At 43.1% G+C, this 22225-nt stretch overlaps 1 protein-coding gene across 8 annotated transcripts in view; it reads left to right on the top strand.

Annotated features, from left to right (window-relative positions):
- The window catches only part of ZNF804A (zinc finger protein 804A), a 420932-nt gene that overhangs the window by 259902 nt on the left and 138805 nt on the right, over nt 1–22225 (top strand). Inside the window, exon 1 of one of the 8 annotated variants that reach the window (XM_080598901.1) lies at nt 3539–5150. The exons of 6 other annotated variants lie outside the window; for them this stretch is intronic. In XM_080598901.1, the coding sequence (XP_080455027.1) occupies nt 5106–5150 (45 nt within the window). In that variant the 5' untranslated portion in view covers nt 3539–5105. Of the gene's footprint in view, nt 1–3538; nt 5151–5609; nt 6183–22225 lie in introns of those variants that run through there. One more of the 8 variants, XM_080598894.1, reaches the window with a different exon arrangement.

The following is a 22225-nucleotide window of genomic DNA, read 5'->3' as shown; positions in this document are numbered from 1 at the left end:
CTCGCAATGTTACTGACAAAACATGTCATGGGCTCTAATGCCTGGGAGCTGCAGGGTAAAGATGTGCCTCTCTTAATTAGCGTAACGAACTTCACCACTGTTGAGGGTTTAAACCAAACTCGTGGATTATATGCCATGGTTATTACAATATTACATTACCTGCTCTTTGTATGAGCCGTGGTGTAAAGGGGTGCGATCTAACCTGTACGCAGCAATATGTCATATTGTATGGAATTAGAAGTATCCTTCCCTAGCATGTACTTGATATTCTGCTGTGTGTTGGTATTGTTAGAACAAGCACCCTGTGAAAGTGAACCAATTAATGTCTGGTTTGATTTATGGTGTCTTAAACTGAGAGGTTGTAACCATAAATATTGTAGAGGGTTTTGATTTTCAGATGATGCCAAATGTTCCCCTTCTAAAAATTAGATCTCTCTGCAATGTGTAGCGTTGAGGAAATAAACACATTGCTTTGAATTTTAATTTTCATTTTTTCTGACTACTACAGATCACAAGCTAAAGGAAGCCATAACAGTGTGTCATACGTTGAACTCGATGAAATTTATTAAAATATTAACCACAGTTATTTTCCCGGTGGGTCTCTAATTTATATTGGCTCATTCAGGAATAATATAGTTCTACTTTCTGACCTGTCATCAGTGTCACAGTGTCACCCCAGCTCTGCTCAGCTTTTACATTGAGAAAATTATGTTGGTGAACTGAATACTAAAGAAGCAAACGGTGTTTAATTATAGAATGTGCACCAGCCATTCCAGAGATGTTTTAATATTCTTCTTTTGTGCTTTGAAATACTTTAGAAACTATTTTACTCATCCACTCATTAGTGCGGCATAAACAGGAATGGACATACACATTTTCAGGGCTGTGTACGTATACATAGCCATGTGTATGTGTTCACACACCCACAAATAGGTATCTACGTAGAGACCGACAGAATGAATCAAGGAATACCGGTTCTGTTCCGAGTGCTTTTGTAGTTTGTTCTCCTGAACTTTTTGATCTCATTACCACCACCCAGTGGAAAAGATGGGTTGCAGTGCCAAGTCCTGGCCTGAATTTCGGGACTTCTTGTGGCAATTCCTGCCGCTAATGTAAATCAAGCAAAGCTCAGCAAAGGTGGTTTCCTATTGACTGCATAAGACTTTTGATCGATTCTTTAAACTCTTTTAATTGTGGAAAAAGTTGTGTGGATGTGAGCATGGGAAATAATCTGCTTCTGATAAATGGCCACAACCCACCTGCTATCCTAGTTCTCTAAATGTATGATTTTCCTATTTATTCATTAATTTGCTTTTATTTGCTGGGTTTTCTCTTGGTGCCTCACTTCTTTTGGATAAAAGCCTTTTGCTTCTTCAGTATCTTTGAAGTATTATGTATTTTTTAACAAAGCAAGTTTTTAACTGGTTAAAATTTAAAAAAAAATTAATTGGTAAAAATTAAAATGTGATGCTCATTAGCCAGCTCTCATTTCAGGAGCATACGAGACAGTGAAGGGCTGCTTGAGATCTCCTTGGATATTGCTTTCCGGGATTAATGTCCTGTTGGCTTTAATATTGTGCAGGCTGTGTAATTTGTGTGCTAGAATGTTGGGGGCTTTGGCTGGTGTCGCTGAGGAAGCACACCCATTCTGCGGTCTTACTGCATTTGAGTTTTGATTTATGGAGGGGTATATTTTTGTCTTTATTAATAGAGTTTTCCAGTGCTATCTATAGAGTATTATTCCTTGCACTGTTGTGCTAGATTATTACGGGGTGAAGCTGAGGAGTGTTTTCCATAGCAGTCGGTCATGGATCGGTCTCAGGACTCATCAGGTGTTGGTGGCTGGCTCTGTGTGCTTTCCGTGTAGAGCTGCTCCACCTGTGTGCATGCTGGAGGGTTTGCTTGGAGGACCCTGCTATATGGTTTAACACAGTGAAGCACATCAACCTCTGGATGTCACCTTGTATCTGGAATGCCTCTTTCCCCCGGTTTGCAAGTTGAAAGAGGGGGATGAAGCAGCAATGCTTGCAGTCAGACTGTGCCAACATCTTCAATGCTCCTCAAAGTGCGGTTTGAGAAGTGTGCCAGGGGATCTAGCACAGTTCTCAAGCTATAAGCTTTAAACAATTTTATTTTTGAGGGGAGAGATTGAATGGGGAAATAATTTTAGGAGCTTACGTACGCTGCAGTTTCCCTGACAGCTCAGATGTTAAGAAGGCAAGCCAGAGAGAGTCGCGTATTTGACTTATTAAACACCAAAAGGTTTTCCCCTACAGTATCCTACAGCAGACAGCGGTAGTATTGGTGATTTGGAAGAAGAGGGGAGGAAAGGTGTTGGCATCTCTCAGCCATGTGAGCTCATTCAGGGCTGGACAGAGATGCTGTGCGGGCATGTGAGGGGGCAATCCTCACCAGGCTGAGGCTTCCTGTGATGCCTTGCAGGAATGGCAGTGTGAAATGACGCGCTTCGCAGTGCTGGCGAAGCAAAGCACAAATCTATCTACTGCAGGGTTTAATAAATTTCTGTTGCAGCTTTTCAGATCACAGTCCTCTTGTTGCCACTCTTGAGGGCTGAAGGATGCAGCCCAAGAGCTCACAGGGCTCCAAGATGCTGTTGCCTTTCCTTGGCAATGGTGGCAGCAGCTCTCCACGTGGCTTGTGCCCCAAGACAGGGAGGCCACTGCGATGATCTTTGCGTGTGGTGAAGGATGTGCTGAGCAACCAGGCTACAGGAGTGTCCCAGTTTCCTTTATTCTAGTTTCACCACCCCCATAGCTGATGAATGAATGCATTTGTAATGTAGCATATCATGTGTGTTTCGCCACTATAACGTGCATTACGTCGTAATGGCCTTTAAAAGGCAAACGGGATACTCACATTTTGCCTTCTGCTTAATGAATGGGTGGAGGGCATCTAAAGAACGGGGAAAGATGGAAGGCTAACTGGAGGAAAAAAAATATGAAGGAGATCAATAGAAAGAGACTGAGAAAGTAAAGTAAAATAAAAACAAAAAGGATAAAGAGGTGCGTCTCAGCAGATTAGTTAGAGGGAGAGATTCTTAGGATAAACTGAATTATATTGAATTCAATAAGAAGTGCGGTGGGAGCTGAATTGGGTTTCTTGTGACTTACTGCACAGATACTTCTTTCTATCCTTGATGGATATGTTTCAGCAGCGAGTGAAAGGATTTATCAGAATATATTCACTTGGTAATACATATGCCATGGCATGCTTTGGAGATTGTTAAACAAAAGGGTATTATTGATACCATCGAGTATTTTTTTCTGAATTATGCCAGGCCTGTTCCTTAAATGATGAATGTTACAACATGTTGAACTACAGAATATTATTATAATTGTCACAGGAAAAACCAACCAACCAATCCCCCTCCCCCCCAAAAAAAAAACAGTACAACATATGTGAATTAATGTAATTCATTCACTGGCTTCTAGTTCAGAAGTTCTCCACAAGGTCTCTCAAATCCATATCCAGTTCCTTGAGCTGATATTTGCAGTTTTACACAGGAACTCCTTGGAGATTTTCCTGAAGAGGAAGTATCAGGTAGAATAAGGGAATGAGTAAATCAGCAGCACCACACTTGCTGTGTGGCAGAGATTTGAATGAATAGTCTCCTCAGCTCAAACCCCGCATATTTACTCAGGGGAATAGGACAGAGACGGAAATAGGTAGGGCTGAGGGTATGTAGAACCATGAGCTTAGGGGCTTAGAAAATTAGCAATTTATTAAGATTTGTTTTTAAAGGGAAAAGATTTGGGAAGAAGAAGCACCTGAGCATGTGTGACCACAAGGAAAATTGAAGATAGTAAACTGTGAGAGAGGAAGCAAAAAAAAAAAAAAAAAAAAAGGCAGCCAATTAGATAAAGACCTATATTTTGCTTATTGGGTGCTCTTATTTCCCATGGCCTTATACTCCCAGCAAGAGCGTGTTAGCAGTGCCTGCATGCCTCCCACAAGCCCTGAGAGCAGCCCTCTGGCCCTGCACGTGGGAACCCCTGGTTTCAGAAAGCAATTAAACACCTGCACTATGTAACAAGTGGTCAGTGCAGGCATTTCCAAGACGTTCAAACGTTGCGATTCTTTGCAAGGGAGAATGCACAGAGGAGATTGGCTGTGAGGAGCTGGCATAGCAGGAACATTATGTTCAAAAAGGTGGAAAAAATTGGTGTTTCAGTCCAAGAATGAATGCGCGTTATGCCCTATTCCCAGAAAAAGAAGCTGAATATTTTTTTTTTTTGGTTACTGTTCTCTGTCTTTTCATTACTTTATCCTACCCAAATATGGGATGTTTGTGAAAGACTTGCTGCCCAGGGGAGCTTCTCGCCTAAACCTTCCAGTTGGCAGCTTTTCCCTTGCCAGCACCATCAAAAAGCCCACCACAAAAACTAACGTTATAGCTTCCAGCAACCTGTAATATGGAAGGGTCCCATCTCAGTGTTATTTACACCTGTGAGACAGGCTGGGGCTGGAATTGTGCCATAAATGTGGGATGCTGTTAAACCTATCAAATATTTATGATATTGACTCCATGTTTATACTGTACTGAGCCCACTGATTATTTTTGGCTGTGCATGTACAAACATGCACACAAAACCAGTGGGCTATTACGTGTGCTTACCTCTTTCACCCTATTTTTGGGGGCTGTGACAAGCAGCAGCAAATTCTGGTACCTCACCTATCTCCGGGCTGTCAAAACTCAGTGCTTTTGGCATTTCCAGGATCCCTTCCAAAGTACTGCAGCTTCAGAGGGATGAACGACACCTGTCAAGTCGTGCTGCTCGCCATAGGGTGGGAAGTAGAGCAGATAGAAAAGTCTCCTCGGAGCAAGGCACCTCCCATGATTTGTTGCTTCCTTTATCAGGGATACAAACTGCACAGATTCTGGTAGGAAAAGTGTCTGTCCCCCTCCCCTGCGCCCTCCAAAATTTCCTGGGTGCCTTTATTTTTGAGGGGGAGAGCGATAGGATGGTGATGTTTTGTTGCCAGCAGCAGCTGCTGACTAGGGGACGGGTTTGGAGGTTACATCGCGGCTCTGCGCTTATTTTCTGAGGCGTTCCCTCTTTCAGCACCGGACTGTGGCCCCGTAAATGCTCCTGTTAGCTATGCAGAACAAAGGGAGAGCAGGCTGGAAGGTGAGCCGCCTGGGGATGCTTCGCGTCCTATGCGACGAGGCTGCAAATCAGGGCTCTCTTGGGGAGGGGAAAAAAAAAAAAAAGCAGGACCCGAGCATCTTGAACACAAAAACCTTTCCCAAACCGTGCCAAAAGCGGAGGAAGGCTCCCGGCTCCCTGCCTCGCTCCGGGGTGGGGGCAGGCGGGGACCCTTTTTTCCTGCATCCCTCCCCGGGCGGGGGAAGCGCAGCGGGGCCGGGGCAGGAGGCGAGGGAGCGGCGGGGGCGTGCGGTTACAGAGCCGGGCTGGGGGGCCCCCGCCCTGAAGCCGCTGACCCGAGGTATTTTAAAAGCAATGTTCAGTATATATATATATATATATATATATGAAAAGCGGGAGGGATGGGGGGGGAGGATGGTGGGAGGGATGCTTGGCCATCCCACCCCGCCCCGACCCACGGTGGCGCTTCCCCCCCCCCCCCCCCCCCCCCCCAAAAAAAAAAAGAGGGATGCGGGGGGGGAGCTCCCATCCTTTACCTGCCGTGGCGGTGTGGTGTGGCCGCTGTCCCCCCCCGGCAGCCGCCGCCGGCCCGCTGTCTCCCTGCCATTGGCTCCGTGCAGCGGAGCGGCACCACCGCCCGCTATAATACCGCTATGCCCGGCGGAGGCGGCACCGCACACGGCTCCGCCGAAGCCACGGCGATGCCGCCGCTCCTCCTCCTCCTCCTCTTCCTCCGCCACCACCTCCTCCTCCTCCTCCTCCTCCTCCTCCTCCTCCCCCGCCAGGCGCCGCGCCGGGTGTAGAGGCGAGCCGGGCTGTGCCGAGCCGTGCCGGGCTGTGCCGTGCCGAGCCGTGCCGGGCTGTGCCGAGCCGTGCCGGGCTGTGCCGCGCATGCCGGGGGGCTCCCGAGCGGGCCCCCAGCGCCCGGGGAGCCCCGGCCCCATGGAGTGCTACTACATCGTCATCAGCTCGGCGCACCTCAGCAACGGGCACTTTCGCAACATCAAGGGAGTTTTCCGAGGTCCCCTGAGCAAGAACGGGGACAAAACTCTGGTAATGTCTTCTCCTGCCTCCCCCCCCCAGCCTGTACCCCCCCGCCTCTCTGCGCTCTCCTTCTCCTTGTAGCGGTGGCTCCGGCGAAATGGAAATTGCTGCGTGTGCGTTAGCGCCTGGTGCAGGGAGCTGGAACCCTGGCCGGGCTTTTCTTTTTAATTTTATTTAATATTTCTGTATGCAAATGGGCGTGCGGCGGGGCCGGGGCTGAGCGCTCTGCTCCCTCGGGGGAGTCCTGCGGGTGCTGCTCCCCACTGCGAGCCACCGGGGCTCCCCTTTGCGGGGCTGAGCATTTGCAGCCCGGCCCTAGAAACGCTGGGAATAGGCACCCCAACCTGGGCGTGGGGTTACAGCCCCCGGCGTGGAGTCCAGGAGGGGCTGGGGGTGGCTGGGTGCATCCCTTGGCTACCTGGAGCTGGCGAGGGTCTCCAGAGGGCTGCCAGCTCCCCGGGTGCTGGGGGCAGCCGGAGGTCCCGTTGTGCGCGGCGAGGCAAGCGGCAGCCCAAACTTGCTCACTTACTTGGGCAGGAGGATTCGCTTGCTCGCAGGCAGCTGCAAAAACGAGAGGCGTTTGTGCTGGCTGGTTGGTTGGCTGGCTGCTCGGTGGGCTGCTGAGTGCTTTTTTAAAACAAACCCTGGGTTTGGATGGAGTTGATCAGTTCTGACAACCTGGTGCGGTAATTCCATGAAGTCCACATGGATGCTCAAGCATCCTGGCTCTATGCGTGCTCGGCTGTCCTTGCACCTGCGGGCTTTGCTGCCTCGCAGCTGGTACCAGACGTGGACGGGGCAAGTATTGAAGGCCTCAGCCCCACGCTGCCCGAGCCCTGTTGCCCAGCAAGGCACTAGTGTGGCCGAGTAGGGCGGGCAGGGGTCCGCAGCGTGGTGCGGGGCTGAGCTGCACTGCCCACTGCTCCCTGCCCTACTCCTAAACCCCCCTCGCAGGGGATGGAGTGGGGCTCGCTCCCCACCCTCTTCTTCCCTCGAATGCATGACCTGTGTCGACGGGGAATTTACTGAAGTGCTTAACATTTTGCTAGAGTTGGCAAGCTTGCAATTTCTTCCTAAATAAAGAGATTAAAGCAAGGCTGAGCCAAGTCGTAAAAATAGTAACTACTACGAGAGAATCGGAGGCAGATTTTTGGACCGTTTCAAGTGTAAAGTTCCTGCTTTCATGCTGTAAATCTTACAGCAGTTCTCTTTGCTGTGGACTCCACACATTTCTCTGTAAGGAAGTGCATTCTCAGAATTTTAAACAAATATTTGTAGCATCCATGAGATGGCAATATGTGTGTAATATCTCCCTGTTACAGTTGCAAAACCCGGTATGCTTAAAAGAATTGCACAATACATTGTCTTCTTTCTACAGAACAATTTCAGTCGAGATGCATTTGGCAAGGCTGAGAATGTTCTGGTGTAACTTTGGGACTGTGTATCATCCTGCAGTTCCTCGTGGGTCCTGTTTCAGTAGTGTTTTGTTCTTGCTTTGTAACTTATTTTTTTTTCTTTTCTTTTTTTCTTGGTATCAGGAAACAGTCCAGATTTGTATGTTTCAGTGCAAACATTAGTGATCAAAGTAAGGCTGGTGTTATCTTAAACTTCAAATAAGCATATTGCATAGGCTTTGAAACACCCTGGAAAGAAATCTAACTCAACCCTGCTTTGCCGTGAGGGAGAATAGATGTTTGTGGGGGAATAGATAGCACTGCTTACGGCTTGGCTGTTAGAAACCTTGCCTTTAAAGCTTGTGCTGTGGGCAGCGAGCGGTGTAACTGGCAAAGTTCTCGCTGGGCTGGAAGGGGAGGCCTCCTGATGCGTGCTCCATTGACAGCATAACGGAGTCCCTGGCTATAAGATAAAGGGTCTATATGCAGACACCAGGATTTATTTGTGTTTGGGTGATTTCTAATATCAAGCAGGTAAAAAGGCTGAGTTGCAACGTGGCATGATTTGATAGCTCAAACTAACAGCTCTGAGGCACCAAAGTAGGTTTCAGACAACTGCTATTGGAAAAATCAAACGTTAAATCTTTTCAGAGGCTTTCAGCCTTACAAAGATGAAAATCTGAATTAATACAAAGTAGAGCACATTTTTGGAAGTTCTGATAGGAATACAGCCTTTTTAACATGTTCTTGGTATCTTCCATCCTAGACTAAGCTTAAGAGAACGTCTAATTTGTAAATCTAAACACCAGAAATTTTTCAGAGCAGCTCTGACTTGGGCACATCTCCCCAATTCACTTTCAGGCTTTTTGTCTGTATTCATCTGTGCTCCTAATCCATGCTTCCTGAAGATCCCTGCTCCATCATAAACTGGGTAGAACCTGAAAACAGCCTGTTTACACACCGTGGAGTTGCCTCTGTGCAAAACTTGGCATATTTGTTTACCTTTGCTTCTTTTGGAGAGCTCTGACACTGTACTCTAGAAAGAAACAAGACTCTGTGTGCTCTGGTAGTTTCGTAGCAAGTGGGAAAGTGCTGCTCCTAGTCGGCTGATGAAGTTGGGTTTTCTGTTTATTCCCCAACCCCCCCCCCCCCCCCCCCGCTACTGCCCTGAAATGTTTGACAGCATCTGTGCTTTTGCATCACCCTGATAAAGTTGAATCCAGATAGTTTCTTGTTTTGAGATGGTTTATTGTTAGCCTGTCTGCAAAATCAAAGCTCAGGAGTTTTTGAGAGACGAAGGTCCTTGGGGCTCTTGCCTACTGTCCTGCTCTGCAGTGGCTGGGGATTCACCTGGACCTGCTTTTTTCTGCCCTGATCTCCACAAGAGGACACTGAGAAGCACTTTCTCCTGATTGTTTGTCTCTGCAGGTGATCCTTGTGTGATTGTCCTTTGGCTGTGTTCTGTTTCACACAGATTTAAAGTCATTTAAAGCTTTAAAAAGTTTTGGTTCAAAGCTCCTGCAAGGTAACAGGAAGAAAGAGCTACAAGCCCCTGCTCCCCAGGTAGGGAACATGAAGCACAAAGCTTTGTGCTTTCTATTTTGGTTTAATAAAAAATGAGGAAAAGAGAAAGGGGTGGGGGGAGAGAGCGAAACTCTGCACAGATTTCCCATTAATGACCCTGAGAGCCCCTGTCCTTTGGTTGCGCAGGGAAGTAGGAGCCAGCACCCTTCTGCCCAAGCCTTAGTGAGGGGAAGGGGTGAGAGCTGCACAACTTACCCACGGAGGTGGGGAATGCGGAGAACAGTCCTCACCGTTCTCAGTGGCGAGGATCGGAGGGCCCCTTTTTTTGTTAAAAAGGAGGAAACAGTAGTGTTTCTATTGCCTTATTGACAGGCACATCCTTTCCCGAAGTTTTACTTTGCTCTAGTGCCCACTGACTGTAGGTATTTGAGATGGAGTCATTTGGGAGATGGAAAGAAGTGGGTGAGGGATGGAGTTATGAAGTTATGAAGAAGGAGAAGGCCACGGCTCTGTCAGTCAAGGCATACAGGGAAAAGCTGAGCATGGAGGGAAGGCACAAGAAGGAACAAATCAGAGTGGATTTAGGCAGTCTGAGGAAAACAGGCTACTGTGAGAAGCATTTCTTTTATTAAATAGGAAAAAAACACTTGTGAATGAGCCTTGAGTGAGATGATCGGCCAAAAGGAAGGAATGCACATCTCTGTATGGTCCTGGCTAGCTGCTGGTACAGCTTTGCCATGTGTGTGCTCACTAACGGGCCTGAGTAACTGCTCAGTGTGCGAAGGGCACACTTACTCAGTTACAATCCATTGCTCCGTACCAGGAAAATAAATAGCAATTACGAATTGACGTGAAAGATGCTCAACAGATGTGGAAGAACATCATCCAAACTCATAAAATTTCTTCAGAAAATGTGGGAGTTTCATTAAATGAAATTGGTGGTATCTGGGCTCTTGAATAAGGCTTTATTTTCCCCATGGCAGCTTCTGCCATCTGAAACAGTTTTCAAATAGGTGCAATCTCATAATGATAGCTAATCTGCCAGTGGAGTACTCGGCGTCGTATCAGCTCCCGAGGAAAGATGCTGTGGTTGGTTTTGTTGGTCTGCACAAACAGATCGCTCTGTCTGTCACGTGGCAGACGTGTTTTGAGGAAGAAACTCGCGACTTATGATGCCAGTCAGTAAAACGTAACAAAGGCAAACAGAGCTCTGATGCTACTCCCATGCATTTATGTAATAATGCTCATGCCTTGGCGTTTCAGCAGTGAACGCAGGCCTGATTGCTTGGCCATTTATTATCAGGCTTCACACTCAGGGACTTTGAAGCTTTTCCCAAGTCTCCTTTTCTTAGCAGTAGCAGTTTATATACCTTGCCACTTGCTACAGCTCTTTCTGTTGTCCATGGATCTCCTAAAGTTTTCATACATGTAGCGCGTGCTTCTTTATGCCTTGTGTTATAGAGGTCAAATGACACTATTCTTTCATTGTAATTCATCTTCCTTGCTGTGGTGCTGTCTTGCAGTTTATAATCTCAAAAAGTATTGAAACTTGTGTGAAAGAGTAGCTCTCTGGAGGGAGAAATTGGTTGTTTGGAGTCACAGCCACGGGTGATTTGCTAAATCTTTAAAACATCTTTCAGAATATAAACCAAAAGATAGGTTTACAGTGATGGAGAACTGGCCATGGAGGGCTTGTTCATAGTTTTTAATTGGACATTTTCTCTAATAGCGATCAGAAGAAGTAAGACCCTATTATTGCACAAAGGGGTCTGTGAAAGAGTTAGACCTTTGGATGGTATCAGTGGCTGCTCTAAGTCCAGTTTTAAGTCAGTCTTGTTGATGCTGATAGAAAGGGGGTAAGATAAAAACTTTCCTGTTGAGCACATAGTTCGAGGGCTGGAGTTTCAAATGGATTAAACACAGAAATCCATTATGATGTATAGCAGTAACATGCTTGTCCACTCTCTATGTCTGTCTGTATGCACATACATGTGTATACATTTTGGTTATAAAGATGTACACTGGGTTATAAAGATGTAAACAGATTGTACACAATACATATATTTAAGTTCTAGGCTTTAGTTATGCTTTTATAAAAACTCGATGGAGTTCAGGAATTGATTACACTAGTGTATTCTGAAAATGCCATCTGTTGTTCAGGCTGTCTGTTGTCTTTCTTTTACATTTTGTGGAATACTGATGTATTTCCAGATCCACTAAAGTAAACGTGTGGTGGTGGACATAAAGATGTATTTTATGAGAATGTATATATTTATGTGTATATGGAGAGAGCTCCCATACCATGAACAGTAAGTATCTGAGTAACTGCAAAGACAGGAGCTGGAGGTGGGGCAGTAGCTGGCTGGGACCTTGTACAGCCAACCCTTAAATGTGGGTTTGCATCCTCATCATCTGACCACAAGGAAAATTGAAGATAGCATTTGGGCATTTTGAACTGAACCTCATGTAAATGGGTATTTGTATACAGCAGTTGTGAGCAGTCAGTGGTACCAAATGCAGTGTGCACCTCCAGGCTTGTGCCAGTGGAGTAACATCAGTGCCATGGCCTTACCTGGGGTATGGCTCTAACAGTTGTATGAGAAGTTAGGTGGCAAGGCAACCTGCAAAAAAAATCAAGCCACATAGTGAAGTCTGGTAGAGCAGGACAAGAAAAATCACCTGTTACTTCTATAGCTTGTGTCCTGTGGAGATGTTAATGGCTTTGGTATTTTGTTGTGCTCATGAGCTGAGTGTAGAATGTGAAAATGTTCACGTCTTTTCTATGAGAGAAGCTGAAACTCACTACAATGTTAAAAATAAATAAATTCTACCTAATTTTGATAGTTAATCAGTGTCATTAAAATGTTTGAAAACTACTGAGAAAATAAGGGAATAATGTAATAAAATGGAAGTAAGAGTAAAATTGTATCTTTATTCTACTTCCTGCATTAATTTGTGTGAAGGCAAGTGACTCCTTGCATTGTTTAAGGCTGTAGGTAAGAGCACTGGTTCTGAGCATCATCAACAGGATCGGTTCAGCCAGTTGAGTGAACAGGAGGTTATTATAACTTAAGTGCTTCTCTAAAGCAACTCGAAGAGGTCACAAGTCTCGTGCAGTGAGTATAAAATACTCTTGCTATTCTTGTTTTACTGTTTTCAAACCCAAGGTTGTTTTATATGAACAGTATTCAAAGTAGAGGAAGGTGCTGACCTGCAGCGGTTGCTCTTGCCGTGAGTCGTTCTGCTTTTTTTTTTTTTGGTAAGTGCAGTGTGTGCTCTGCACTGTCGTCTACATCAGACTCTGTACAAGTGCAGGGTCTGGTCCAAAAAATAGTAGGAGCTGGAGTCTGATGTGTAGCAGATTTAAACTTAGACTGTGTCTGATTCAAAGAGAGTTACGACTGAGCTTTTGTGCTGTAAAAGCTTATTAAATGCATGGTAAACTTCAAACACATTGGTACGCTGTGGAATGTAATTAGCCTATTACCATGGTTAAATTAGTACACTTGTTCAGTTTTTTTTTTCCAGATCGAGGCCTTAAAGAATAAGTCTGAGGAGGGCCTTTGCCTTGAATATTTTCTGATGCAAATGTCCGTAGTGATCTTGCAGCTCAGAGACACAGAATATTAATTTTAACATGCTGCTCAAATACACTGAGTGGAAAACAGCAAGTTGGTTCCTCTATATTCAAAACCACTCGTATTTTTGGATTTGTTAGGCTTCTGAAACTGTCCTACTGAACTTTTTCAATGTGCAGGTTGCAACTCTGAAAGTCTCACCTCTTCTGTAGGTGGGCGAAACATGCTGCTCTGCTGACTTTGCTGCCAGGAGGGATTCACCGCTGAAAAAAATGCTTACAGTGAGGAGCAGATCTGGAGGACACCGAAATCAAAAGTAGTCTTAGTTTAGCACAGTGGGTTTTTGAGCAGGGCTTTTGACCAAGTGTCTGCAAGGTCTTGGATGCCCCTACCTGGTGACAATTAAAATAATTTCTTTTCTGCATGGCACTTAGGCACACCAGCAGGAACAAGGAGCATCTGCAGAAACCAGTGCTGTTGAATAAGATGCATCTTGGGATACAGGAATGGGCTGGATAACCCCACAAAATCAATCCACTGTATTTTCTATTATGTAATGTCTTAATACAGTTAATAAGGATGGCAGCCTTCGTTATCGCAAAGACTCTTCAACATACCCTGGTGGCAAAAGTAACTGAGCTGCTTTTTTTTTTTCTTTTTCTCACTTGTTATTCAAATGCACGCATGGGAGAGGCATCGAGCCTTCCTAATTTGGCTGTATTGGGCCAGTTGCTATGAACAAACACTAGTCAGACCCTTTTATTTTTCCATACAATTTTGGAGAGAGAACAAATGCTCTTCCTCCAGCATCCTTGAGGGATGGTTATATGATGAGCTGTAGCATGATGTTGTTTAAAAAAAACAACAAAGTAAACAAAACAACATTTACTCACAAGGAGGCACAATATTTGTCATGTTTAACCTTGTTTTTCCAGTACAGATAAGAAACTGCCTGGAGGCATGAGGGAGCTGGAATTGTAAACTCCTACTGTAATTAATTTATTTTGTTAAAATGTATTTGCAGTTCCCTTCCTCTGAGGACTGGCTGTGGCAGGGGCACGGGCTGGGCAGAGGGTTTCTTTTTGCCCTTGGCAGAGAATGTTTTTTCCAAGAATCCGAATTGTGTGTGGACATGAATTCCCATGCAACCCTGTTTATATATTAGTTCAGAGAGCAAATTTCCAAATATTTTCAGTATGGAAATGCAGGTTCCAACCCCATGGTGGATACAGAGATACAGGTCTATACAGAGAGAGTTGTCAGAAAGGAAATGCCATTTCTTCTCCCACTGCTGTAGGAGCAAATCCTCAAATAAGCCCTGGGGAGCAACACTGGATCCCCAGCCTGGCATTGCTGTCCTGACAACAACCAGGGGGTTCACTTCAGATTCTTAAAAAATGCCTTGGAAAATGGTTAGATTTAGAACCGGGAGAGATTTTTTTTAGTCTCATCAGTATTCTCAGTTTGTACAAAAGACTTAGGAACATAATTTGGACTGGTCAGGCTTTTTGTCTGACCATGCTCATTTGCATTTCTTTAAAATGACTTTTTTTTTTTTCTGTGATATTTTTAGAGACTCTCCTTTCCGCAAATAGAAACTGATCAGGCTCTGGGGCCCAGCCCAGCTCCAATATTTAAGTCGTACATTTCGCACATCTCACATTTAGCCACTTTACTTATGTTGGTCAGGTCTTGGCCAGGTCTTCCTCTTAAAACTTTTTTATTACAAAATGTCTGGTAGAATTTGTCTCTTCACCTATTAGAGGTAAGTTTCCTGGAATAGGAAAGCTGCCTCCTTTCCAGCTTACTGATAACATCCTTCCACGGCTAATATGAATCAATGCGTCTGAGACTGTAATTTAAAAAATAATTATAATAAAATTCTTTTACTGTGTGTAGGTGTCCATAAAGTTATAGTAAATACACTTATAAATGGATTTACACTGTGGAATGTAATTGCTCCTTTAGGATATCTGTTTAAATAGCTGCAGTTCCCAAGTATTTAATTTCTGCTGGGAGTGTCTGCAACAGGAGGCCCCAATACCCATTAGTGGATAGCACGGTGACTGCTGTTTCAGAAAGTGGAGTTTCATAAAATGTCTGGACTTCAAATTTGGGGACAATCCTTGGTCTGTGTGGGGTTTTGAGTATACAGAGGGTTGGCCAAGCAGTCAGTGAAAACCACCTGAGCCTACATCTTTAAAGCCAAAAGCTTTTATTTTTTTTTACTGTACTTTTACTCACAGCACAGCACACTAGACCACAGCGTCCAATATATATATATATTTAAAAAATACTGTATTTTTACAAAATGTTATTTATTTAAAAAAAAGTTTCAGTTTGCTTAAAATTGAGACTTAATGTAATTACAGGAAGAACATTATGTTCTTTTACATGAGCAGTAAACAACTTTAAATGAATCAAACAGATTCTTGATAGACACTGCACTTTAAAGAGCCTTTCATGCAGCTTATTCTTTCTTAAAAATGTAGTTGATGTTTTAGAATATTCTCGGGTTAACAGAATACTCTGCTGAATAGATTTGGATTTTGCTGGTTCCTTGCATTAAATTTTCTAATAGTGATACTGATTTTCTGATAGTGAATTTTGAGGGGAAAAAAATCATTCAGCAGGGAGAAAAATCAGGATAATATTTGCTTGCCCTTCTACTGTGCACATGAGCCTCTAAATCATCCGGCAGCTGTATGTTTGGCAAATAAGTGAACTAGGAGGTAGAATTAAGGATTAGAAAAAGATTAAAAGAGTTTTAAAGGAATACTTCTGGGGGTTTATGGAGCTGTAATACTCGTGGCCTGGTGAGCAGAGAGCTTGCTACCAACAGGATGTCAGAAGTCCTTGAGCTTCTTTATGAAACACTTGTGAGTGCTCGTGGGTACGAAGGTGTCACGGCACCAGAACTGGAAGAAGTCTGCCGAAATGTGGTGGCAGCTGTAGCTACAGGCTGCCCAGGGTGGACCTGCAGAGGAGAGATTTTCGGTGCACTTGTGGTGGAGGGGAAACCACAGCTAGGTATGGGAAGGTAATACAAATACCCACGCTGTTTGCTACAGAGAAAAGGAGGAGTTACCAAGGACAGCAAACAAATTTACAGTAGTTGATGATATGAAATCAGCAATGGAGAGTACCTGCAGCTCAGTGGCAAAGTTTTGCGTATCACTTTGAGCATGTTTGTTGTGCCAGTGGTAGCATCTGCTCTGTTCATTGAGGAACTTGAGAGATTTGGGGTGTTTTGCTAAGGCAGATGCCTCTCAGAGTTGTGTGGTGGGAGGCAGTGGGCACGTGTGGGAATATTGAAAGTTGTGATCAGGTACAAAAGGAAAGAAAAATTAGCCTGAGGGTGGTCAAACTGCAGAGAGGCTGTGGGATTTCCATCCTTGGGGGTACTCAAAGCTTGACTGAGCAGCCCTAATCTGCTTAGCTGTGCTTTAAGGACAGCATGGGACTGAACATCCCTCCCAGCCCCAGTCATGGTATCAGTCTGCGTTCAGTTTGTAGCAGAGTGGCTTTTCATTTATCCTGCAGTAAGGAGGTTCCTTGGGGAGCCGGGCATGTCACTGTCACGTTCTGCTCACAGCTTTTTGGGATCACTGGGCACTCTTGTCTTCCCTCGTCCCAGATGACGGGTAGCTGACAGGAGTGACATCTCCAGCTTTCTCTGGGGACCTCCTAAGCGATTAGAGGTCCAAAATATAGTGCTTGTTTTAGCTCTAAGAAATAAATCAAATGCAACTGTTCAATCTACTGATGATTTCTTTTTAGGCATTCCTGAGCTGAGTCATGCAATTCATAGCCAGTGACCCAATTTATAATTAAGAAAGATGATGGACTCGGAACTCTTCCAAACTAATTCATATTTAATTTCCCCCCCTGCAAATCATCTGAGTTATCAGCAGTATTTTATTGATTACACTTTTTCATATTAAAAAATGCTGGCAAGTATAATCTTAATTTGGAAAGGCTTTTAAAAGGCACCCAAGAGGATTACCGATAAAGGAGTTGATTTGTTTTCAGTAGAACAGCATTGTGCAGAGGCAAGATAGATCAAACTGAGCATTTTCTATTGTATGCTGATTGTCTGGCACTGACAGAGATGAGGAAATCCACTATCATTCATCCAGAGATACTCTTCATGGGCAGATGCCTTCACTGTGATGGCAAAGAAGTCTGGGAAGCAGCGACCTGTGCTGATCGTTGTATGCTTTCCAAGTCCTACAACAGAGAGTATTCTTCTCCAGTGGTTTTTAAAGAGGGGAGGGAAGGCTTTATGTGCTTTTGAAGTAGGAAGAATAAAGAAGTTTTAAGGTCTGCACTCTATTCCTTTATCTATTGATTCTATTCTCCTCCCAAAATAGGTCAGTCTGCTAGGTGGGTGTTGGGGTCTAGGAAAGCATTAGGAATGTTCCTGTGCTGACCTTTTTGCTAGTGTGCAGTAAACAGGTGCAATTTTTCGTCTTACTGGAGGTGCAGATTGTGGCAGAGCAAAAATTAAGGAAAAAGCCATAAAGCTTCTGCTCTTCAGCCCACAGAGCTGTCATGCTGAGGGATGGATAGTGTGCGCTTCCATGGTTTGAGTATCTCTGGGAAATTGACCGGGTATTTTGCACCCCCTCATACAGTAGGAATGAGGTGGTTGTCGGTTGTCTCTATTTTATATAAATATTTACACATATAAAATACATATATATTTATGTTTCTCTATATTCTGGCCTCTTCTTTAACTCAGTGATGCAGCATCGTACTAACTTCTTGTAGTCCATTATTTACTTAGGGTAAATAATGATCCTGAGGGAAAGGCAGTGCCAAAGCACAGCTTCTCCCTATTTGCAAGTGGCAATCTCTTTTCTGTAAGAAGGAGCTATTTAATACAAACAAGACAGCTTCCAATTCATTCGATGGGAGAAGACCAGCTTTGAAGTCCCCACAGAGCAAGTCTGTCTACATGAAGACTGTTTATTCTTCCCTACCCCCATCACAAATAGCAGAAGTTTTGAGCTTACTTTGAAGTTTTTGGCCACTGCAGGCTGGGTAAATGAACATTGGATTTATTTTGAAATCAGTAGAGTAACCGGAGCCATATATAATCACCTTCCGAAAAGATCTATCAGAAGTTTGATGCATAATAAATGTGAAAGCTACAATATGGAATAAATTATCAAATGGCTCAAGTTCAGTGTCTCTTTGAAGACTACAGGGGGGATAGAGGAAATTACACTTGTATTTTACACCTGCCAGATTGAATTACTGCTACAAATCTGTATAATTACAATTCAGAGACCATGATTTATTCTCAGAGTTAGGTAATTAGAAGCACAGATACACTTGAAGGTTCGAATCAGATTCTTAGAAAGATTCCTTTACATTAATATGACCCGTGCAGAAATCAGTGTTTTCATCTAATCTATTTTAGGAATTTTGAATCATAATGTAAAATGACTCATCCATTATTTCCTCATCTCTTCATCAGCTAGACACACAAGAAATTGTTCCTCTGATTGTTTCCCTGCAAATGTGAAATCTTTACAGTTTCTTCCCTTTTCAGTGGGCATTCATAAATCCAATTAACATTAATAAGTCTCACATGTGTGCATTGAGAGGGAAAAAATGGACCTTTTGTCTCTTAAAGTATGTGTTTAACTCAAGGAAAAATGAAGAAAGCTTTTGGTGAATTATAGGGTACAAAGTCAGTAGCTTTTATCTCATTTTCGCAGTTGCTAACACATTTGCCTAGTTCTCTCTCCCCTGTCAAGGGTCCTTGTATTAGCTATAAATGCACGATGAGTAGTGCTGTCAGTGAAGTGGAGAGCACTATATTACCTCCAGTTCTAAGATTAATTACTAACAGGCCACGTTTTCCAAGAAATGTCAGGATTACAATAGGGTTAATATAACTGTATTTCTGTTTCACGACATAACTCAGTGAAACAGGGACAGTAAGTAACAAATATTAATATGGCAGCCACCTACAAAGAAGAACTACTCAATGCCCCATTTCTTCAAAGGCTCTCCTGCCGTCCCTCAAAGTAATAGGACTGGTGTTACAAGAAGTTAGTGATGTGTATTATTCAGTGAGATTTCTTGTTTGCTTGTGGGTTGTTACGGAGCAGATCTGACTTTCCCCATGAGATGGGAGAAATTTTGAGGGAGCTCAGTGCTGTTAGCGGGTGGATGGGGTTTTAATAAATGAAACGCTGACCTCTTGAATAGCAACTGCTCCTCTTGCTGGCAACAGTCTCTCAGGGAATTTTACATAATTTGTTGCCAGCTACACGAACTTTTGGTGACAGATTTTGGTCTTGGGCTGGGAAAGAATACAGGAATTCTTGAGGAAACACCTCCTTAAATATGGCAGTGGTGAAGCTTGGGTGGGATGGGCAGCTCGCAGTTGCACCTCCCACCCAAACGTGCCTTATGAGCCCAATACATATCTTCTGTCACGGCTTACCTGAAAAAGGCTCCAAGGAGCTCACTGCTGTATAAATACACTGAAGCCATATGGTCCATCAGAACGGTAATATCACTTCAGAGGTGTGTTTATTTGCTGTAAGCACTTCAAATTTTTCATTCAAATGAATAGTCATAAGTACTCAGAATACTTGTATTTTCATGCAAACCTGTTGTGCAGTTTGGTTGCGAACAGAAGGTTTGTCATTCAAAGGAAGAGATCGTAGAAGGCTCTTTGGTCAACTCGTGTTAGCAGCCATCTGGTAGGGTCATGACTGCACCCTTATGGAGGTCTAGATTACCACTGCACGCCGTGTAAAATGACCTGATGTGCACATCAGTGTAGGATGCTTTAGGCTTTAAAATAACTGTTGTTGCACTTTTCTATAATTAAAAAAAAGGCATCTTCTGATACACGTATTATTTTTGCAATTGTTTCCCTTTCATTAATTAAAGCTAAGCTCATTTTGTCCTGACTAATTACCATCCCACTTTGCTGGTTACATCCTTCACATATTTATAAGCTGTAAGAATCTGCATTACTTGCATCTTTTCCAAGTTTGGAACGCTTTGCTATTTTCTTCTTTCCTCACACACCAATTCCTTTAGTCTTGTTTATACTGAGGCTTTTTATGTTTTTGTTTTTGAACTCACTCCAGCATTACAATACGTATCTATCAAAATGGTTCCCAGTAGTCCACATAAAAATGGAAACTATAAGAATACCCTGGATATTGCTATAATGGTTCCTTAATGTATGGATATACGAGGGTGGATCATGTGGTCTGTGTTTATAGTGACGTGCTTATTCTATACATAGTCTCATTAACATCATTGGGACTGCTCACTTTATCCTATTTATATCACTTCCCTATTTCCCTCCTCCACGCATCAAATACCTTGCTGCTAATGCAGTGTTTGGCTATGCTTTGCTTTTTTTTTTTTTTGGCCTTTTTTTTTTTCTGTAGTCCTTACTTGTGCTGCAACTTGTGCTGCCTTTGATATATCAAATACAACTTTCCATTTCTCAGGAAGGTGCTTAGATAAATCCCCTTTTATAACACTTGTAAGATAGGCTTGTTTGTATTTTGTAAGAACAATGAGATCCTTGTCAGGAGCTGACAAATGAATTTCTTTTCCGCTATTAATTGCTCAACTTTACATGTAATCCGTTGAGTGTATATATATGTTCCTTCCCTTGTGAAGGAACAAATTAATATGAAGCATTTCTACACAGAGACATAACTGTTTTATTTCTGACCCCTTTAAATCATTGTCTTATCCTCCCCTCTTTTTTCCTTTGTCTGTGGAAAACCTAACTGGCTTGGATAGCGCTGACTCATTTTGCTGTCACCTTGCTCCATGCCAACTGAACCTCGCTGTAGGCTTCTATCCTCTGTCCTGGCTCTTCGACCTCCCAGCCCACTCCAGCTGACCCTCCGTAGGTGCATTTTCTGTTTAGTGAGATGACCTGAATCCACTGAGGTTCTTGAAAAAACATCGCCAAATTTGCTCCTTTCACTGCAAATATTTGGAAATATCAGCTTTGTGTTGAACTTGGATCTCACTGTTGGTTCTTAAGCAGTTGTACAATTCAGTTTTCTAAATTTTACCATTCTGACCAGATTTCATTCTCATCACTTACTGTCTACTAGGACTTCAGGTTCTTTCATCATTTTTCATACACTGAATTTTTAAAATGACAGATATAGATGGAATGAAACTGAGCTTCAGAGAAGACAAGTATTTGTCACCACTATGGCTAAATGGGAGGTTGGCTGGGCAGTGGCGTGCTGCAGCACCTGGCTAATGGGCTAGCATGAGTAGCACGGCTATGTTGCTTTCACCTCCCACTAGACTACTGAATTTAGCAATGAAAGGAAGGAAGGAAAACATCATTAAACTTTCAAATACCATGCTGACAAGTTAATATGTGTGGCTAAACACTTAAAAAATAAAAGAAAAGAAAATCCTCGGGGTGCTGGGATTGTCTTGTAAGCGATCGTTTTGATGACAAAGCCCTGGATTTGAGAGTTAGTTAAAGAAAGTTTACAGATTTAGTGATTTAATTTTCCTTAACATCATATAAATTTATAACCATACAGTTAAATTTAGTGTTATCTTTCTTGCTGCCTTTTTCTTTACCCATGTTCATTTCTTCTATATCCATCAGTTGAGGGGAGGGTTTGCCTATGACATTACTTGTAAGCGAAAGATGATTGCGTAAATACAGCTCTCTACCATGGTCTCTGTCTCATGCCGCTACCTTTTTTTTTTTTTTTTCTTAATTCCTCTTTTTTCCTTTCTGCCTCTACTTTCTTTTTTTTTTTTTTAATTATTTTTTGAGCTTTGTTCCATTTCATATCACAGATCTTTGCAAGTTACTTCTCAAAAAATGGTGCCATTTGAGAAATAGATTAACTGCTTTTGGTCAGTCAGAAAATGAGAATTCAAGCTCTGAGCTTTTGTTTTGACATTTTTCTTTGTTAAAAGTAAAGAAGCATTTTTGATTGTGTAGTAAGAATAAGGTCTCTAATACAGCCTTAATTGTTTTCCTCATTAATTTATTAGATTTACAATGGATTTAATGATATTGTTGCAGCTGGCATTTAGTTGATTTGGAAAACACACATTTTTTGTATTTAGTGCAGATGAGAAATGGTAAAAATGGTTTATGCTACTCTATTTCTCTGCTTGTAATACTGCATTTATTCTTGGGAGCAGTTACAAGTGTGAAAAGTCTTCTTAAAGCCTGAATAAACAGAAGTCAGAAGTTTGTATTTCTAAATGATTGCGTGGTTATTGTGAGTATTTCTTTTGCCAAAAACTGGCAGGACACTAAGATGAGTGTGGTGTATACGTACATGCATGTGTGTGCATCTATATAAAATGCATTTTGATGGACACCATTCCTTTCATAATACAAACACCATGGCGAAGGCTGTGTTTACTCAGGTAGAGCTGAGTAAACAGGCTGTGGTCCCATGAAAATGAAGAGATGTATTCTAAAGTTTTCTTGCAATAAAATTCTTATGTTCTTGCATTACCATGGCAAAGCTTGAGTCTGTTGTTTTAAATGCTCTTTCATCATGGT

This window comes from Anser brachyrhynchus (genome assembly GCF_964034855.1).
Source record: "Anser brachyrhynchus genome assembly, chromosome: 7".
In the NCBI taxonomy this organism is placed as follows: Eukaryota; Metazoa; Chordata; class Aves; order Anseriformes; family Anatidae; genus Anser; species Anser brachyrhynchus.
Note: the sequence above shows the minus strand (reverse complement) of the source record. Positions and strands in the feature narration are given on the sequence as shown.